The sequence below is a fragment of the Micropterus dolomieu genome, linkage group LG16, assembly GCF_021292245.1.
Source record: "Micropterus dolomieu isolate WLL.071019.BEF.003 ecotype Adirondacks linkage group LG16, ASM2129224v1, whole genome shotgun sequence".
Taxonomy (NCBI): domain Eukaryota; kingdom Metazoa; phylum Chordata; class Actinopteri; order Centrarchiformes; family Centrarchidae; genus Micropterus; species Micropterus dolomieu.
Genome location: NC_060165.1, coordinates 5278941 through 5294419, shown reverse-complemented (window position 1 = coordinate 5294419; position 15479 = coordinate 5278941). Strand labels below are relative to the sequence as shown.

Below are 15479 nucleotides of genomic sequence, written 5' to 3'. Positions count from 1 at the left end.
GTCTTCTGTCTGTTTGTCACGTACACACTGTTACAGTCCTGTTCTGCGTAGGTAAACATCACCACCATGATGGACAGCATTACTGTTGACAGGCGACAAATTAGGCTCACAGTCCTGTCTGAGGCTGTTTCTCCCGAAAGGGTCAATGAGGTTAAACTGCTGAGTGAACGCATGTTTGCTTAACCTGCTGCCCAGCCATAATGCAAGGTGAAAAATACCTCCACCGCCCTGCTCCCTCCTTTTAACAGTGTTAACAGTGTTTGTTAACTGAATATTGGTTTGAGAGAAGAGACACTTTTGGTCATCTCGTAAGATTGAAGGTATATGTGGGGAAATATTAGTTAAATGACCAGATCACGAAGTACACAAACCTGCTATGAGGCATTAAAGTCAGGGAAATTAAGAAGGGGGTGATGTGCAGGTAAAATCATGAGAAAAATAACAGATTGTCTTATTACTCTTACTCTTATTTTTTGTCTTCTGTTAAGGTCGTGAATGGAGAGCTTCTGTAAATTGACATTATAACCTTTACAATTTGCTGCAGTAGTCTTAAGGCAACTGCTTTCACTGAGCATTTCCATTGTCTGAGGTTGTCTCACTGTTGTCTTTCTTGCTGACTGCTCTAGTCTGGCTATAGGCTCTCACCCTCTGTGTGTGTCCGATAAAACAGTGCTGCAGATTTTACAGCAGCTTTTCCCAGGTGTTAAATGTCAGTTGCAGTTTTTCTCTGCTGCATTGGTCAGTCAGCAGTGGGTGCAGCAGCTATTTACATTCCCTCCTGTCGTCCTTCAGTAAGTAAGGACAAACACAATTTGGCTGTTTAGCACCTGAAAGTGTAGCAAATCCTAGGTAAATATCCCCTTTAATTCAACAGTAAAATTAGTGAGTAGTAGAAATCTAAACCAGACATGAACTTTGACTTTTTAAAACACACATTTGCTGTTGTTTTCACTTCATAGGGCAGTGCAAACTACAGGCCCCTTTTTGTTCATGCACTGATGAATGAGGGTGACGCAGCGATCACTTGCAGCCTTGCCATGTCACGCGGCGGGTGGCTGAAGAGGGTGCCAGGCGGGTCGGGTTCACTAAGGTCAGGGAGGCGGGAGAAGCACAAGCCACAGTGGCCACTTGTGAATGAGCTCCTAATGGGTCCTTAGGAAAATTCTGAACAATATCATAGGAGGAAGAGTGACAGAGGATGAAGAAAGAAAGATACTGCAGCCTTCCTCACACATGCTTAATTCTAAGGAGCAAAGGACAGAGGGAATTTGTGAAAAGACAGACTGATTTATACTTTATTACGTACTCCAAAGCAGCAAGAGAAGGTTCGGTATCGTTAAGAGAGACTGCAGCTGGTACCTCACAGTCAAGCAAACTGAGCAGGATCAAAGGTTACGAGTCCTTCACAGCGCCCGTTTTTAACAAGCAAGCTCTTTGCTCCCTTAACAGAACATCTGTCGATGTCGTTCAGTTATAATGAGTGATTAAAAGCTTCCAATTGAGCTACAAGTGAGCCTGTAACGAGCCCCTGGGTGCTCTGTTCATGCAGCTAAACTGGCCAACATACGAGAGGGTCAACCCGTGCACCAGAACACACACTCTCTTGCAATAAATAAACCGGCACTTGCAGAGAAAGCAAAGAGGAACAAAGCAAAAGGCGATGGACCCAAAAGAACCTTCACATGAACAAAGAGATTGATGTTCACACAGTGTGAGGGCAGTGGTGCTTTAACACAACTACAGCTCATCTGATTTGCATGGATCACACTCCAAGTCCTTGGTACTGACTTCTAGACATCCCAATTTTGGGCATCACATATTCATCATGGTCCCCTTTCAACACCTATTATAATGAAACACACTGACACAAGATATTTTGTTTCTTTGACACACGCTACTGTGTTGAAAGCAAGACAAATGTGTGTTGGTCCAAACAACATACACTGATGCATTGAAAATGATCTTTTCAATGTGCAGATGAAATATTAAGACGGATAAACACCAAATGTTCTCTTTGCCAGATTTCCCATCTGACAAGAGATTTGAACTTAAAAGCTTCTGATAAGAAGCTCACCATCTAGGCATCCACACTGTGAACAAGAAGAGACGATAAATTATACCCCCGTATAGATATAGCCATCTGCCTCTGCCCTCTTTAGGCCACTATCTGCCAATTGCTGGGCATCCACAATGACCTCAGGGATGTGTCAGAAGCCCGCGGTTCCCATCATCCATTTGTCGGTGTATTTCCAGACCAAATGACACGCATAATAGGTGAGTCGCCTGACAGCCAGGTTATACTCAAATTAACAACCCGAAGAGTAGTGTAACACAGATGCCGCTTTGGCCTTGCGGGAACTTGGGCCAGGAACATAAATTAGGAACACAATCAATTAGAAGCAGAGATTAATAGCGAGCTGTGTTGATGATGAAGCGCCAGGCTGGTGAAGATGATACCACTGAGTGGCTCGTGCCGTTAGTCCTCTTGTCTGGTTGGTGTGCAGACTGCCAACAGATGGGGCCCAGATGAGACTGGTGGGCTTTTATAGTCTCCAAGAAACCCTAGACTCAACTAGGCCCTCAAAGGCAGCACATCAAGTCCAAACCTGCTTCTATGGACAAAATACTGACTTTTCTGGTAGGCTATATGTGGAAATTACTTATCACTTTGCTGATTCAAATGAGTTTGTTAACTTTAGTAAAGTTTATGGCCAATGACAATGAAGTTTGTTTGTAGTCTGTAGCCTGCTTGACACACCTCTGAAAGAGCCGTCAGAAAACGTGATTCCCCTAAATTTCCTCTGCCTGGAGATACTGGGGTAATGAAAAGAAGCGTCCGTATGATGGATGCGGATCAAACCCTGGAACACACACACTGCAGAGCATGCTTTATTTTGAGCATGTCAATTTGTTGATGAGGGGGAAAAAAAAATTCTCCCAATGTGGGACTGAACACACAACCTTCTAGGTGAGTGTCTTTACCAACTGAGCTAACCAAACAACATAACACACAGTGTAAATATTATGTCTTATGTTCTCACCCACCGTCTAATGGATAAAACAAATTGCTCCGATGCAAAACTTATTGGCCGACCCTTGCTGTATGTTATTACTTCTTCCTCTTCTTCAAACGTATTTAACATAGAAGAAGAATGTAGTGACGAAACGCACTCTGTAGAGCAGTTTGTGGTTTGGGGCTACTGTAGAAACATGGTGGCGCAACATGGCGACATCCATGTAAGGGGGGACCCGCGGTTATGTAGATAGAAATGACTCATTCTAAGGTAATAAAAACATAACAGTTCATTATGTAATGTCTTTATACACCCCTGAAAACATAGTTATGGATCTTATATTGCATTTCTGTCAATAGATCCTCAGAAATATTACACACTGGACCTTTAAATATTTAATGATCTGAAGAATGTGTTTTACAATAACAAGCGTCTCTTTTCATGCTGTGAGGAATCACAGCATTTTCTCTTCAGCTATTAGCAAAGCTGTCGAGAGTTTCTTCATCTTGAACCGTTCTTACTTCAACAATGAATTAAAAATGTACATTACCCCGTCATGGCAATGACTTGGTGTGTTCCTCCAACAATCTGAGAAACTGTATCACAGTTTCACACAAACGCTGCCTCAACGTAAATCATCAGCCAAAGAAATTACAATGTCAAATCAAACTGGATCCCGAGACCCGATCCCGGATAGGCGGATGGAGATGGATGGATGGAATCAAACTGGATGGGGCGTGAGCCACGGCTGCGGATAGCTAAATCTAAATATGATCCATGACACACTTCAAAATCCAGTTCCACAAATGAAAAGCAAGAAGAAAGAGGTGAGTTTAAAAATGGTGAGTTGTTTTATGTAATCTCTCCTAACCTGACCCGCACAGCCTTCCCCTGACAGATGTTGCATCTCTGCATCTTTGCATTCATGTAAGATTTTGACAAGTGTTTGTTTTTCCCTCAAATCCTTTGCTGAGGTCGCTAAACACACACACAAATACACACACACACACATACCCAGAAAGTGAAACTGCACAGTCATCCGTATTGCAGGGAAGCGCTCTGTGGTTTGCTAATGATGTCTGTCTATAATGAGGAGGATTAGTGTTGCGAGGCTTTAATATTTTCTGCTGAATGGGCCTCTTCTGCCATCCCCGCCTGCCGTTCCTGTGTTTGAGCATGATTCTTCTGAGACATGAAAAAAAAATAGAAATCTTCACTCCATTCAAAAACCCGGGTGCACATCTAATTCCTTTGGATGTCTTTACAATTACAGGAAACTGCACTGTCAGAGGGCGCAGGGTTTTACATGGCAGAGGGATTTCAGAGTGTGCTGTGAGGTGAGTGAGAGGTTTGAAGGCTTTATGCAAACACTGTGTGAGATCCTTAATCCACAGAATGCATTTATAGTTTAACATCACGTGCATTTAGCTGACAGTTTTATCCAAAATCCAAAAATGAGAAAAGGGTCAAAGCCATCCACTGCAAGTATACAAGTATTCTAGAAATGGTGAGGACCATAGTACATGTAATGGGTGGTGATGGGGCAATGGATAAGACACATGCCTTTTGTGTGAGAGAGCCGGGTTCAGTTCCCACTGTGACCCATCCACCATTGTGTCCCTGAGCAAGACACTTAACCCCTAGTTAAGTGGCACGCAACCTCTGACATTAAGCAATTGTAAGTAGCTTTGGAGAATAACTGTAAATGTAGTGAGAGATGAACTGATAGAAGAGAATCTTCTTCCTCTGAGTAGCCTAAACTCCTGTCTCACATCACTCTCTTGCCACTGAATCACATCCATGTCCTCTCTGCCATTATCTATTATCACAAAAAAACAGTGCAAGGAGACATCTTCAACCCAGTGGAGAGAAACAGAACCAGACTCAAATCTCCACTGAGTTGAAAACCCCACGTACCACACTCATGTCATTCCCCATTCTCATCATCTTCACTGGCTTACTCAGTGGTTACAAATTATTCCTTCCGGGACCAAATATGTGGCTGAGGGTATGGTTCTGTAGACACACCCCGCTACCAATTTCAGAAACAAATTCCCAGCAATCATTAGTTCCTACACCAACCAAACCTATTCCCCAAAACTCAGCAGCCGCAAACTCTATTGGGAAAAACGGACATGTTCGCAATTTTGACCAGTCTGCCCACTGGGAAGGCCAGGCCTCAAGAGTTGAAGAATGCCATTTGCATTAACAATGCAAAGATATTCACAGGCCTACAGCAAATGCAAAAGAAACATACTTGTTATTCCATTCCATGACAGAGTGGAGGTTTTATTGCAGATTGCTGCACGTTTGCTCTATCCTCAAGAGAAACAGTAAGAAAGGAAATGTGTCTGCAGTATTACAAGTAGTAAAACCAGGGATTTGGGGGATCTAAGAGAAGATCAACAAGCTGATAGTTCACGGCTGGAAGAGTAACTATTACTCTCTTTTTACTGCATTATTTTCATTCTAAATCTAAAGAACGTTTTGGGAAAGCATTTTAACGGCTGTGACATTTCAATCTTTGGTTTCACATTAGCAATCAAGTGACCAAAGTGTGACCTTTCAGTATTAAGAGAGGATCCCTGCACGCTATATATGCATCTTTTATTATATTCTGTAACAGAAGGGAGATCAAAGGTCAGACTCGTTTACATATTGTTCTTGATGAGAGCAAATTGGAGCAAGTTGAGGAGGTAAAGGTAGGAAAAGAGGGGGGTATTAATTCATAATTCTACTCTTCTTTGCCGTGCTATCCCATGAGCTCTCTGAGCTGTCAGAGGTGATACACTTTGGCCTTCCAATTATAAGGACTAAGTATTCAGCTGCCAATTGGCAACATAGTGGGGCTGGCTGGCAGAGTTAAGTTGAAAACGACTACATAGTTTGATCTGATCAGATGATGGATGCAACTGGAGATTTTTTATTAATAAACAAAATAACTTTAGATGGGAAAAAAAAGAAACAAAAGGAATTGGCGGCTGGTGGCAGATGTGACCGTGCACACATCAGCCAAGTTGTTCTGTTGGATTAGCTCTGCAGGAAATGATAAGACTTCAGCTCACTTGCAGATCTCTCGCATTGTCAACACCGGTTTAGACAAAGAGAGTGTATTATGTATCTAGATTAGGTGAAAAGCTTGCAGATGCTGGTGCCGTGCTGGGTTCTGCTCCTCAGCTTCCAGCAGCTGCTAAGTTGGCCTCTGTCCACTCGCCAGACGGGCAGCGACCCTCCACTTAGAGAAACAGGCTTGTGACTGTGGGATTACCTTTTCAAGTCCCAAATGGGGAAAAATCTGTGCAGCGGAAGTAAATCAGACTCATCTGCCCCTCCACTGACAGCTGCTGCCACTGGGATATCTCTGGCCAAGGCGTTTAAGCTCCAGGTGCTAGGTGGTCAGCAGGGTTTCCAAAATTCACAGCTCTTGTTTTCAATAAAGAATACAGTCAAAAGTAAAAAAAGAAATAGCTCTAGTTTTTCTCAGGATGGGTTGTCAGTAAATAACTAAAGTTTCAGATTGATATCCACGTTCAACCCCATGGGATAAACAAGTCAAACAAAATACTTTTGCACTCGGAGAGCCATATGTTCATGTGTCATCACCTTCATCTCTTAGGGTATTGGTTCATTTGCTCCAGCCAAGAAAAAAAAAAGCTACATAATTGTCTTTTACTTCTGGTCTGGTTCGTGTTCACACTGACTTTTTACCAACAAACCAAGAGCTGTAAGCATTAAGTCACACAGACTGATAGGTACTTCAGTGACTGGAACTGTCTCTGCATGTCCCATGTCTGTGCTATCCTTAGACCATCGATGTGGAGAAGAAACCCCCTCCTGTCCCCCAAAACGTGGATAAACAGGGGGAAAAATGGAACATATAAGAGAAATATGGATGCGGGAGGACTAACTCAGATATTAAAAGTGCATTAAAATGTTTTATCAAACGTATTTAGAGTTCAATAGAGTCCTGCAGCCAACTTTGTGCAGACTACTTTTGTCTCAAATGTCCTGATGCAAACTCAGAGCTTGCATGTCTTCAAAGCAACTACTTCACACACTGTTCCTTTCACCTTCCACAGTATAAACCATTTCCAAACAGTGGTTGTGCTAGCTGGCTACATCTTTGTGGATGTTTGTGTGTGTGTGTGTGTGTGTGTGTGTGTGTGTGTGTCAGATGTTTCCTTCCTTTTGCGCCCACGCTATAAGCAACCATGCTTCCTCAAACTTCAGATTCCCAAGCTGACCGGACTCTCTGTGGGGTCAGAGCAGATCAATGGGCTGACTAAGTGCATGAGACAAAGACCTAGTTGCACACACACACACAAACACACAGGTCGCTGGTTGCTATTGAGCCACATGCTTGCAGCTCGCCTTAAGTGACCAATGTGTCAGTTTGGACTCAGCTGTTTCTAGCCAGGGGCAAAATCACTTCATATGACCAAAAGAAGAAGAAAATTCACAGGTTTATCTTTCCAGAACTGGTTTTTGAACTCACACAACGACATTCTGGGTTACCAGGATTCACATGACCTTAACGTTTTCTTCCTTCCTGGTTCTTTGATGTGACTGCACAGTTTGCTTCCATTACAGCTGGACTCACCAAGGCGTAAAAAATAAAACAGCTGAAAACTGTTGTAAAATACAGTGTGCTACATGCGATGGGACCCTTTTGGAAAGATTCCCTGATTTTCCTCAGAGACATCCCCAGTGAGTTTATCAAATCCACTAACCTCTCTTCTAATGTGATGAAACACTGAATTACTCACTCATATCAGGACAATGCATGTGGTACAGAGAAAAAAAAAGATCCAATAAATGCTAAAAATGTTACACAGTAAGCCAAACATATACTAAACACAGCTCTAACCAAAGGGCACAAAGACTGACAGTCAAAAGATGCACACTGTCAGGACCAAACACACTCCTCGCCCACAGTGTTTCACTGAGAAAACGCGCCAAAGCAGCTAAATAGCTTTAGTCACTTTTAATGGCAGGAGGGTAGATGCCAGGGCAAACCAACACTGCATAAACACTTAGTCAACTCTAGTTAAAGTGAAGGGTAATTACCTCACAGTGACGACAATCAGCGGTTATACAGCCCGTCATCTCATTAACAGAGGGAAAAACGACACCGCCAACAATGCTCAGCCGCGTGGCAGCCAGAAAGACAGATTATTCAAAATGGCATAGTAAGTCAAATATGTAAGGGTTTGAACTTTTGAGGGCTCTACTGTGTTTTTGGCCGAGTGGCAATGTGGTTACTACGGTCATCACCATCATTCTGGATAGTAAAGATTGTTATGGTTTGTGATTGGAGCCGCTATTATTGGCTGCTTGAAATCATGATCTGAAATTAACAAGTGACAGTGAAACTTTGTCTTTGGGTGCTTTGGCTTTGTACATACACTGTATGTCCCTACTGACCACCGTACACTGTAAAAGGTTTGTTAAGGTGTTCCCAATTTAGGGAGCATGGTAGGTGGAGGAAGAAGTATTTGGATCCATTACTTAAGTAAAAGTACCAATAAAACAATGTAAAAATACTCCATTACAAGAACTACATATATTCAAACTCATAATTAAGAAAAAATACATAGGTATTATAATATACTTGAAAGTATTAATATAAGTATTAGTATAAGTACACTTATTGTGGCCCAGGTGAGTAATCTTTGTGAAATATTGAATAATTTGACAAATTCGTGCCTCAAATATTTAATTTAAAAGAAACTGACAAGTTTAGAGGGCAAATTCTCTCTTTCTTGGAACTGCTAACCACTCGTAGACCCCTGGTATGTGACATGGTGCCTTAAGTAAACACACTCACAAGCCAGACAGGTTGGGAGCCACTGGCCTTACACTGCATTGTGTTTTATTATCTAAATCTGAAAAGTAACATGTCACGACATCTGTCACCTGTAGTGGAGTAAAGAATACAATATTTCTCTCGAGCAGTATAAAGTAGCAACAAGTGTCCAGACATAAATAAATATACAAAGTTACTTTCCACCACTAGAGTAATGTATGAAACTGTATGAAACATCTCATTTTCTCATCTCTTCATCAGCAAATTCAAAACAGAACACTGAGAACAAGTTTGGAAGACTGATATCAGAGTTTTGGCTACTGAAATTGGATCTTTTTTTTTTTACTTCACAGCTTTTAACAGGAGATTGAGGTATGCATTTTCAGTCACAGGTTTGTAATATAGACGGTAAAGGGATGTTGTGCTGTTGTCAGTGGATGACAGCATCACCTGAATGCTGTAAAATGTTGTGTGATCTCTGCATTACCACACTGGCTGTCCCTGTAATCTAGGAATTGTAATTTATTTTACTGTTGCTCTCTGTCCGTTTCAGTATAAAACTACAAATGTAAAACTTTATTACAACATAACAGCAGAACAGTTACAAGTCAGTGCTTCAGATAAATATTCCTCATAAACATAATCCCCAGTCATGTGACATTGCATTAAAGGATGGGTGAAGTTAAGGATATAAAAGTTAGGCTGAAACACTCACCATTTGCGACTGGCTTCTGGGGCTGCCATTGATGTCCTCCACCTTCTCATTCGCTGCGTGAGAAAGCAAATGAAGAAAGGTTTTTACTGTCGTCCCATACTGAACTTTCCCATCCTGACGTCCAATGACTTTTGAGTTCAGGTGTACATATCCATCAGGAAACCGTTGCTGAGGTTTGCATTGGAGAGGGAGTGTGTATGTGCATGCATGAGTGTGTGTTTGTTGAGACGCAGAGCGACGCAGGAAAGGTCTGGGAAGCAAAGCTGCCTAATTCGTCAGCTGCCGCCAGAGAATTACTGACAGGCCAGCTTGGCCTCATTGTCTGTTGGGGCGAGCAGGGAGGGTAAAGTTTCAATCCAACAGAGACAGAGAGAGAGAGAGAGAGAGAGAGAGAGAGAGAGAGAGAGAGAGAGAGAGAGAGAGAGAGAAAGGAAGTCAGACAGGGGTTGAAAATAATGAGAGATTTAGGGACACAGACAGCATCAGTGAAAAAAACGGCATATGTAAGAGAGGAAAATGTGTTTGTGTGCATGTGATAAACAGAGGGAGAGGGAGACCCAGAAACAGAAAAAGTTCAGAACAGTGATGGAGACACAAAGAAAAATAAAGCGAGAGAGAGAACAACAACAGTAGATGTAAGAAGAACACAATGTGTGAGAGAAATGTGTCTGACAAGACACAGATACAATTGTGTAAGAGAACTGAGAGTTACAACAAAAAAGTAATGAATTACTCACTGTTCACTACTGTGTGATTATTACTTCAGTAATTCAGTTCAGTAAGCACTCAGTTTGGAGGCATTTACAGACCATTGACTAGCTTCGCCTCCGCGACTCCATGCAGCCCTCCAGAGGTCCCATCCTCACAGTGAAGATACGGGGTTCACACGGCGTGTAACTTTCAACAAAACCAGGTGAATCCTGAATCTAGGCTTATGACAACTCCTTAAAACTAGTCTGTCATTGTCCTTCTTCCATAAACAATGCAAATTACATTTTCCGATCTGATGTCTCTATCGGCAGTGCTTACAACAATGCATATGACTGATGCAAAAATTATTGATATGACTGTTTTCTTATATCCCACCTCTCTGGTTAGGGTTTGATTAAAACATACTTGTTTATGGTAATGGGAAATACTGTCATTATAGTTTAATGACATCAACATTCGCCGGATGGGAAGATTGAAAAGTACCAAGTCAATGTTATTTATATAGCTCAATATCAAAAATCACAAATTCACTATGTTGATCCATCCATTCTCCCTGAGATCTTTCCTAACAGATTTTGCATTTTCGCCTTTGCTTCTGAGACAACTATCAGTAATTTGCCCGGGCAGAAGAGGTCCTTGTCAGGTGAAAGTAACAGCCTGTCTTCCCCAGAAAAACGACCAAATAGTTTGTTTGTGCTGCTCGTTTTTACAACCCATATTGACGTTTATTGTGGTAGTGACCTCTAGTGACTGTCGACGGCAGCAAAGGAGGAAGTAGGGTGAAGTAGGGAAATGCCTAAAACCCAGATTATACTTTCCAAATCTGTGTGGCATGGAGAGTCTACATGTCCTGTATTTCATCAGCGCCCAGCCCATCGTCGTGCAGCCTAAAATTCATGATCACACAGGCTGTACACGTGCACCGAACTTACCAAAAAATGTGTGATCCTGTGCCTGTTTGACAGCCAACGTAGTTATAACAGATCAGCATGCGTGTGCTGTAGACTTTCTGGTGAGGCGAATCTTAGGCTTACAATCGACTTGGCAGCCAGCTAAGAGGAAGCAACGTGTAAATAAGTTACTCTTTTGACGTAGGATAGTCGCCTCCCCCCACCTCTAGCTGCTGCACCAAGCTAACACATCCCTGACCTGACCAGTCTGTCCACAAGACCATCTCTCCAAAAACCTCTCCAAATAACAAAGTGGAGTGTTTCTGAGATTAGTAACTGTAATGCTATTACTGCCTTTTCACTGTACTCCCTTACACTACCAACTTTGTTGAAAAGGATAATCACATTACTATCGTAATAGTAATTAGTCAGTAATGTGTCACTGCCCAACACTGATTAGAGCAAGGGCTGGGGAAAACAGGAGAAGAAGAGAACGTTAGATTAGAGACCAAAATGAAAGACACAAGGAAGAGAGACCTAAAAAACGTTCAACTGTGAGAGTGTGACAGACAGAGCGGGACGAAGAGAACGAGAGCGCCAGAAAGGAAGAAAGACATTGAGACATAAAAAGCGAAGGGGAGAGAGAGAGAGAGAGAAATAGAAGTACATTCTCTCTGGAATCCAATGGGAGACCCATGCCCCTGCACCCCTGGGTGTCAGAGCCATAGATCTCTCCTGCTGTAGCTCACCCAAACACCCAATACAAGGGAGGGCTGCTGCGATTTGGCCCAAATTTCAGACAGAGGAACAGCTTGCCTTTAACTCACCACAACAAAGACCAAATATAGAGAGTGTGTGTGTGTGTGTGTGTGTTTGTGTGTGTGTGTGTGTGTGTGTGTGGGTGGTCGCTTCATCTACCAGACAGAATGAATTATAAACACACGCAGTGTTTTGTTTCTGCTGATAAGACGTAGATCTGTTCATCTTTGCTTTATACATATTTTTCTCACACACTGAAAGTTATACCCAAAGTAAGACATTCTAACTGCTTTGTAACCGAGGTCGACGTTTCTGTTCCGTCATGATTATCATGCAGATTACATAATAGACATAGCAGTAGATAATAGAGAGTAGCTACAGTAGATGTGTGTGTGTGTGTGTGTGTCTGTGTGTGTGTGTGTGTCTGTAGATGCCTACCTATGATCTGGATGATCTGTGCCAGCAGGACTCCATCGGTGACGTCCTGGCTCAGGTCCTTGATGAGGCGCTGACAGCCGGACTTGGCCAGGTAATGATTGGCCCAGTCTGTGTAAATCTGCAAAGACAGAAGAAAACACTCAGTCCGTGTGTGTGAGAAACAGAGACCGAGAGGAGGTGTGTGTGTGTGTGTGCCTAACAGGTTTTACAGGTTTTACAGATTTGGATCCAGCAGATTGGCCATTAAGTTAGACCTATTCGTTAAAACATTTACATGACAGCAACATTATCAGCACACAATATGTCAGTGGCAGCATGGAATGAGCATTACTAAAAGTTCAATGTTGTTAATAATATTATGATCTGAGAGGATCCTCGGCTATGTTCTACCACTGGCAACCCCATCTACCTGCGAAAGCCTGCTATCTGATGAGAGCTAAATCTAAGAATGCCGTAGATGCGGAAATACCTTCTGTTGCTCTGTAGAGATATTCCATTTCGCATCAATAAAATAAAAAATAAAAATTACATCCTTTGAACATGAATGTGTTGGACCAAGAGTCCATTTGAGCATTCAAATTCTGATTTCATTATAACGAACAGCTATTTTTCCACCCAAGTACCTTTATGCGCATTAAGTACACACATTCAAAAGCTGTTCAATAAAGGCAAAATTGGTTAAATTGGAGTAATTTTCCCCATCAGTTTATTCACTAAAGGGGCCATGGATACAGATCTGTAATTGTAAGCAGCAAAGAGTCAATGTACGTGACTTTATGTGACTTTTTGATGTCTATGTTTCCTCTTATATAATAAGTAGCTGACATGAACCAAGCATTGTGGCTGCCAAAGAGCATTTTATTCATTACATAAGTTGAGTAATGAAACCACAAACATGGATGACTTTAACGTCCTCATCACTTAATGGAGAGTCTGAGTTCCAAACTCCCCAAAACTACAAAAACTATGCATTTACTGTCAAAAGGCACTTCAGAGAAAATATTGAGACAGAGTAAGAAAACAAAAAGGGCTGATGTGTTGGTGTTGGAGAAGCTAAGATAAACCCCAAAACAAACTGTACATTTACAGCGTAAAGGGAGGAAAGGGGAGTTCTTGACTTTGCCCCTGAAGGCCACTTTAGCCTTATAGTCATCTCTAACCTCTGACCACACGAAACAAGTGTTGACTTCTTCTTCATGCTGCCTATCCTAACAGCACGCTGCTCTGCCTCTCAGTCTTCTCTTCAGCGCAGCGCTAAATGTCCTACCAGGCAGTGCTGTCCAAACACCCGGGTTCCCTGCACATCTCCACTACTCAAACACAAATATTTCATCAAGCTTTGGCACGGAGAACTACACTTTATGATCTTTCTCCAGGGGATTTGTAAATGATCCCGGCAAACACAGCCTGCACCGACAGTCCTCAAGTGAAAGACAACGCACAATCTTTCACACATCTGCTGGACCACAAATTCCTTTACAGAGCACATTGGACAACGCAAATACAGATAAAAATTAAATAGAAGAGCAAATATTTGACCAGAAAGCAAACCTTGCACAAGAAATGGAATCTTTCTATGATTTTAAATGAATTACTTTTACCTTAATTAAGAGGTTTGCTTTAACAGGTGGATTCACTTTCTAAACCCGGAAGAGCAGCATGTCTGATAATCTTTTGTATTGTCACCTAAACCTCTTAACGGCCGCTTCGTCTTTCATTAGAGCTCATAAGCCGAACGATAAGCAACGCTTTGTCTGTCAAGAGACGGACTGCTCTCAACAGCTGCTGCGGTTTCACCAGGGCCCGAAGACCAAAGACACGAGTTGCATTTGGCCTCCAAGTGCTTGGTCCCACGAACATAGACATGTACTAAAAGAAACAGCTTATTTTGTGTACAAATAGTTTGATTTTTTTCCACACATGAATGTGAGGATCAAAGAAGTTGTGAGTGTTTTAGGGCTTTCCTCTATGCCAGAAATACTGGTTCAAGCGCCCCCAGCAGTTTTCTGTCCCGTAAAACTTCACCCATGTATTATTTTTTTCCTCTAATCACCAAACTTTCTAAGATTTCCTTCCAGACCCCACTCACTAAGACCCAGACAGCACCTGAGGACTTACATCAACTAGAAAATAGTTCCCAAGGAAGGGTGCATTTGATACAAATTTCCGCAGACAGCCACGGAGGAGTGTCTTTCTTCCTGCTAGGTTCAAATTGAGATTCTGGGACCAAAACATTTTTTTTTTTATCTGTACCAGCCCATATAAAGACACTAACTGCTGCAATGCTGGTTAAAACTTTTCTTGTTATCCCCAGATTAAAAAACACCTTAAAGGACTGTGAACGGTTAAAATCCCTCAGAAATGTACGATCTTCGATGAGGGTGTGTCCCCTTAATGTCAAAGTTGAGTAAATTCAGATGTAAAGTTCATATTAAAGTGGTTATGATGTATTTTTTGTATCTCTTGTGGTGTTTATTAGCTATGCTTCCTGTCAGTCAATTAAGTCACAGGACCTAACCATGTTTTCAAATTTCTTAAGTTTTTGTGACTAGAACAGGCTTCTCAGAATCTCGAATGGTCGACATTTCCCAAGGAATTCCCTCATAAAACTGAAATAATCCCTTTTTCCGCTCGTTTACCTCACACACCGCATTCAATTAAAAACATTTCTCTCCCGCTCTTTTCTTTTTCTTGGAAGAGAGACATTTGGCTCCTTTAAAGAGGCCGCCTCTCAGAAGTTCGCATCGATGTGCGGTTTCCGTCAGCGACTTTCTCCATGATGAGAAGTCGTAAAGCGCAAACCCGAAAAAATGAGAGCCGTCACAGGGAAACACACACATTTAAATACACACACACAGCCACTAAAACCGGCGTTGCAACAAAAGGCACATAAATGAACCCACACAGGGCTCACTGACACACAGAAAAACACACACCGCAAAAGCTGACCACATCCCATCGGGGGGCAAGTAAACAAACAGGAAAGCAGGAGGATGGAGAAAGTGTGTGTGAAAAAGAGAGAAATTAAGAAGTGCATTTGCTGCTCCAGCTGACATCTACAAACTTCCTCCCTGGGAGGAAGACGAGAAGAAGGGTTTGATCTGTAACATTGTTTAACCTTTGCAGAAGAAGAGGGTGCGACAAGA

At 42.1% G+C, this 15479-nt stretch overlaps 1 protein-coding gene across 6 annotated transcripts in view; it reads right to left on the bottom strand.

Moving 5' to 3' along the window:
• nav3 (neuron navigator 3) overlaps nt 1-15479 on the bottom strand; it is a 375602-nt gene that overhangs the window by 130419 nt on the left and 229704 nt on the right. For all 6 annotated transcript variants that reach the window (XM_046072613.1, XM_046072614.1, XM_046072615.1 and 3 more), the window contains 2 exons: nt 12334-12451; nt 9536-9588 (listed from right to left, as the gene is read on the bottom strand). In XM_046072613.1, the coding sequence (XP_045928569.1) occupies nt 9536-9588; nt 12334-12451 (171 nt within the window). The remainder of the gene's footprint in view (nt 1-9535; nt 9589-12333; nt 12452-15479) is intronic.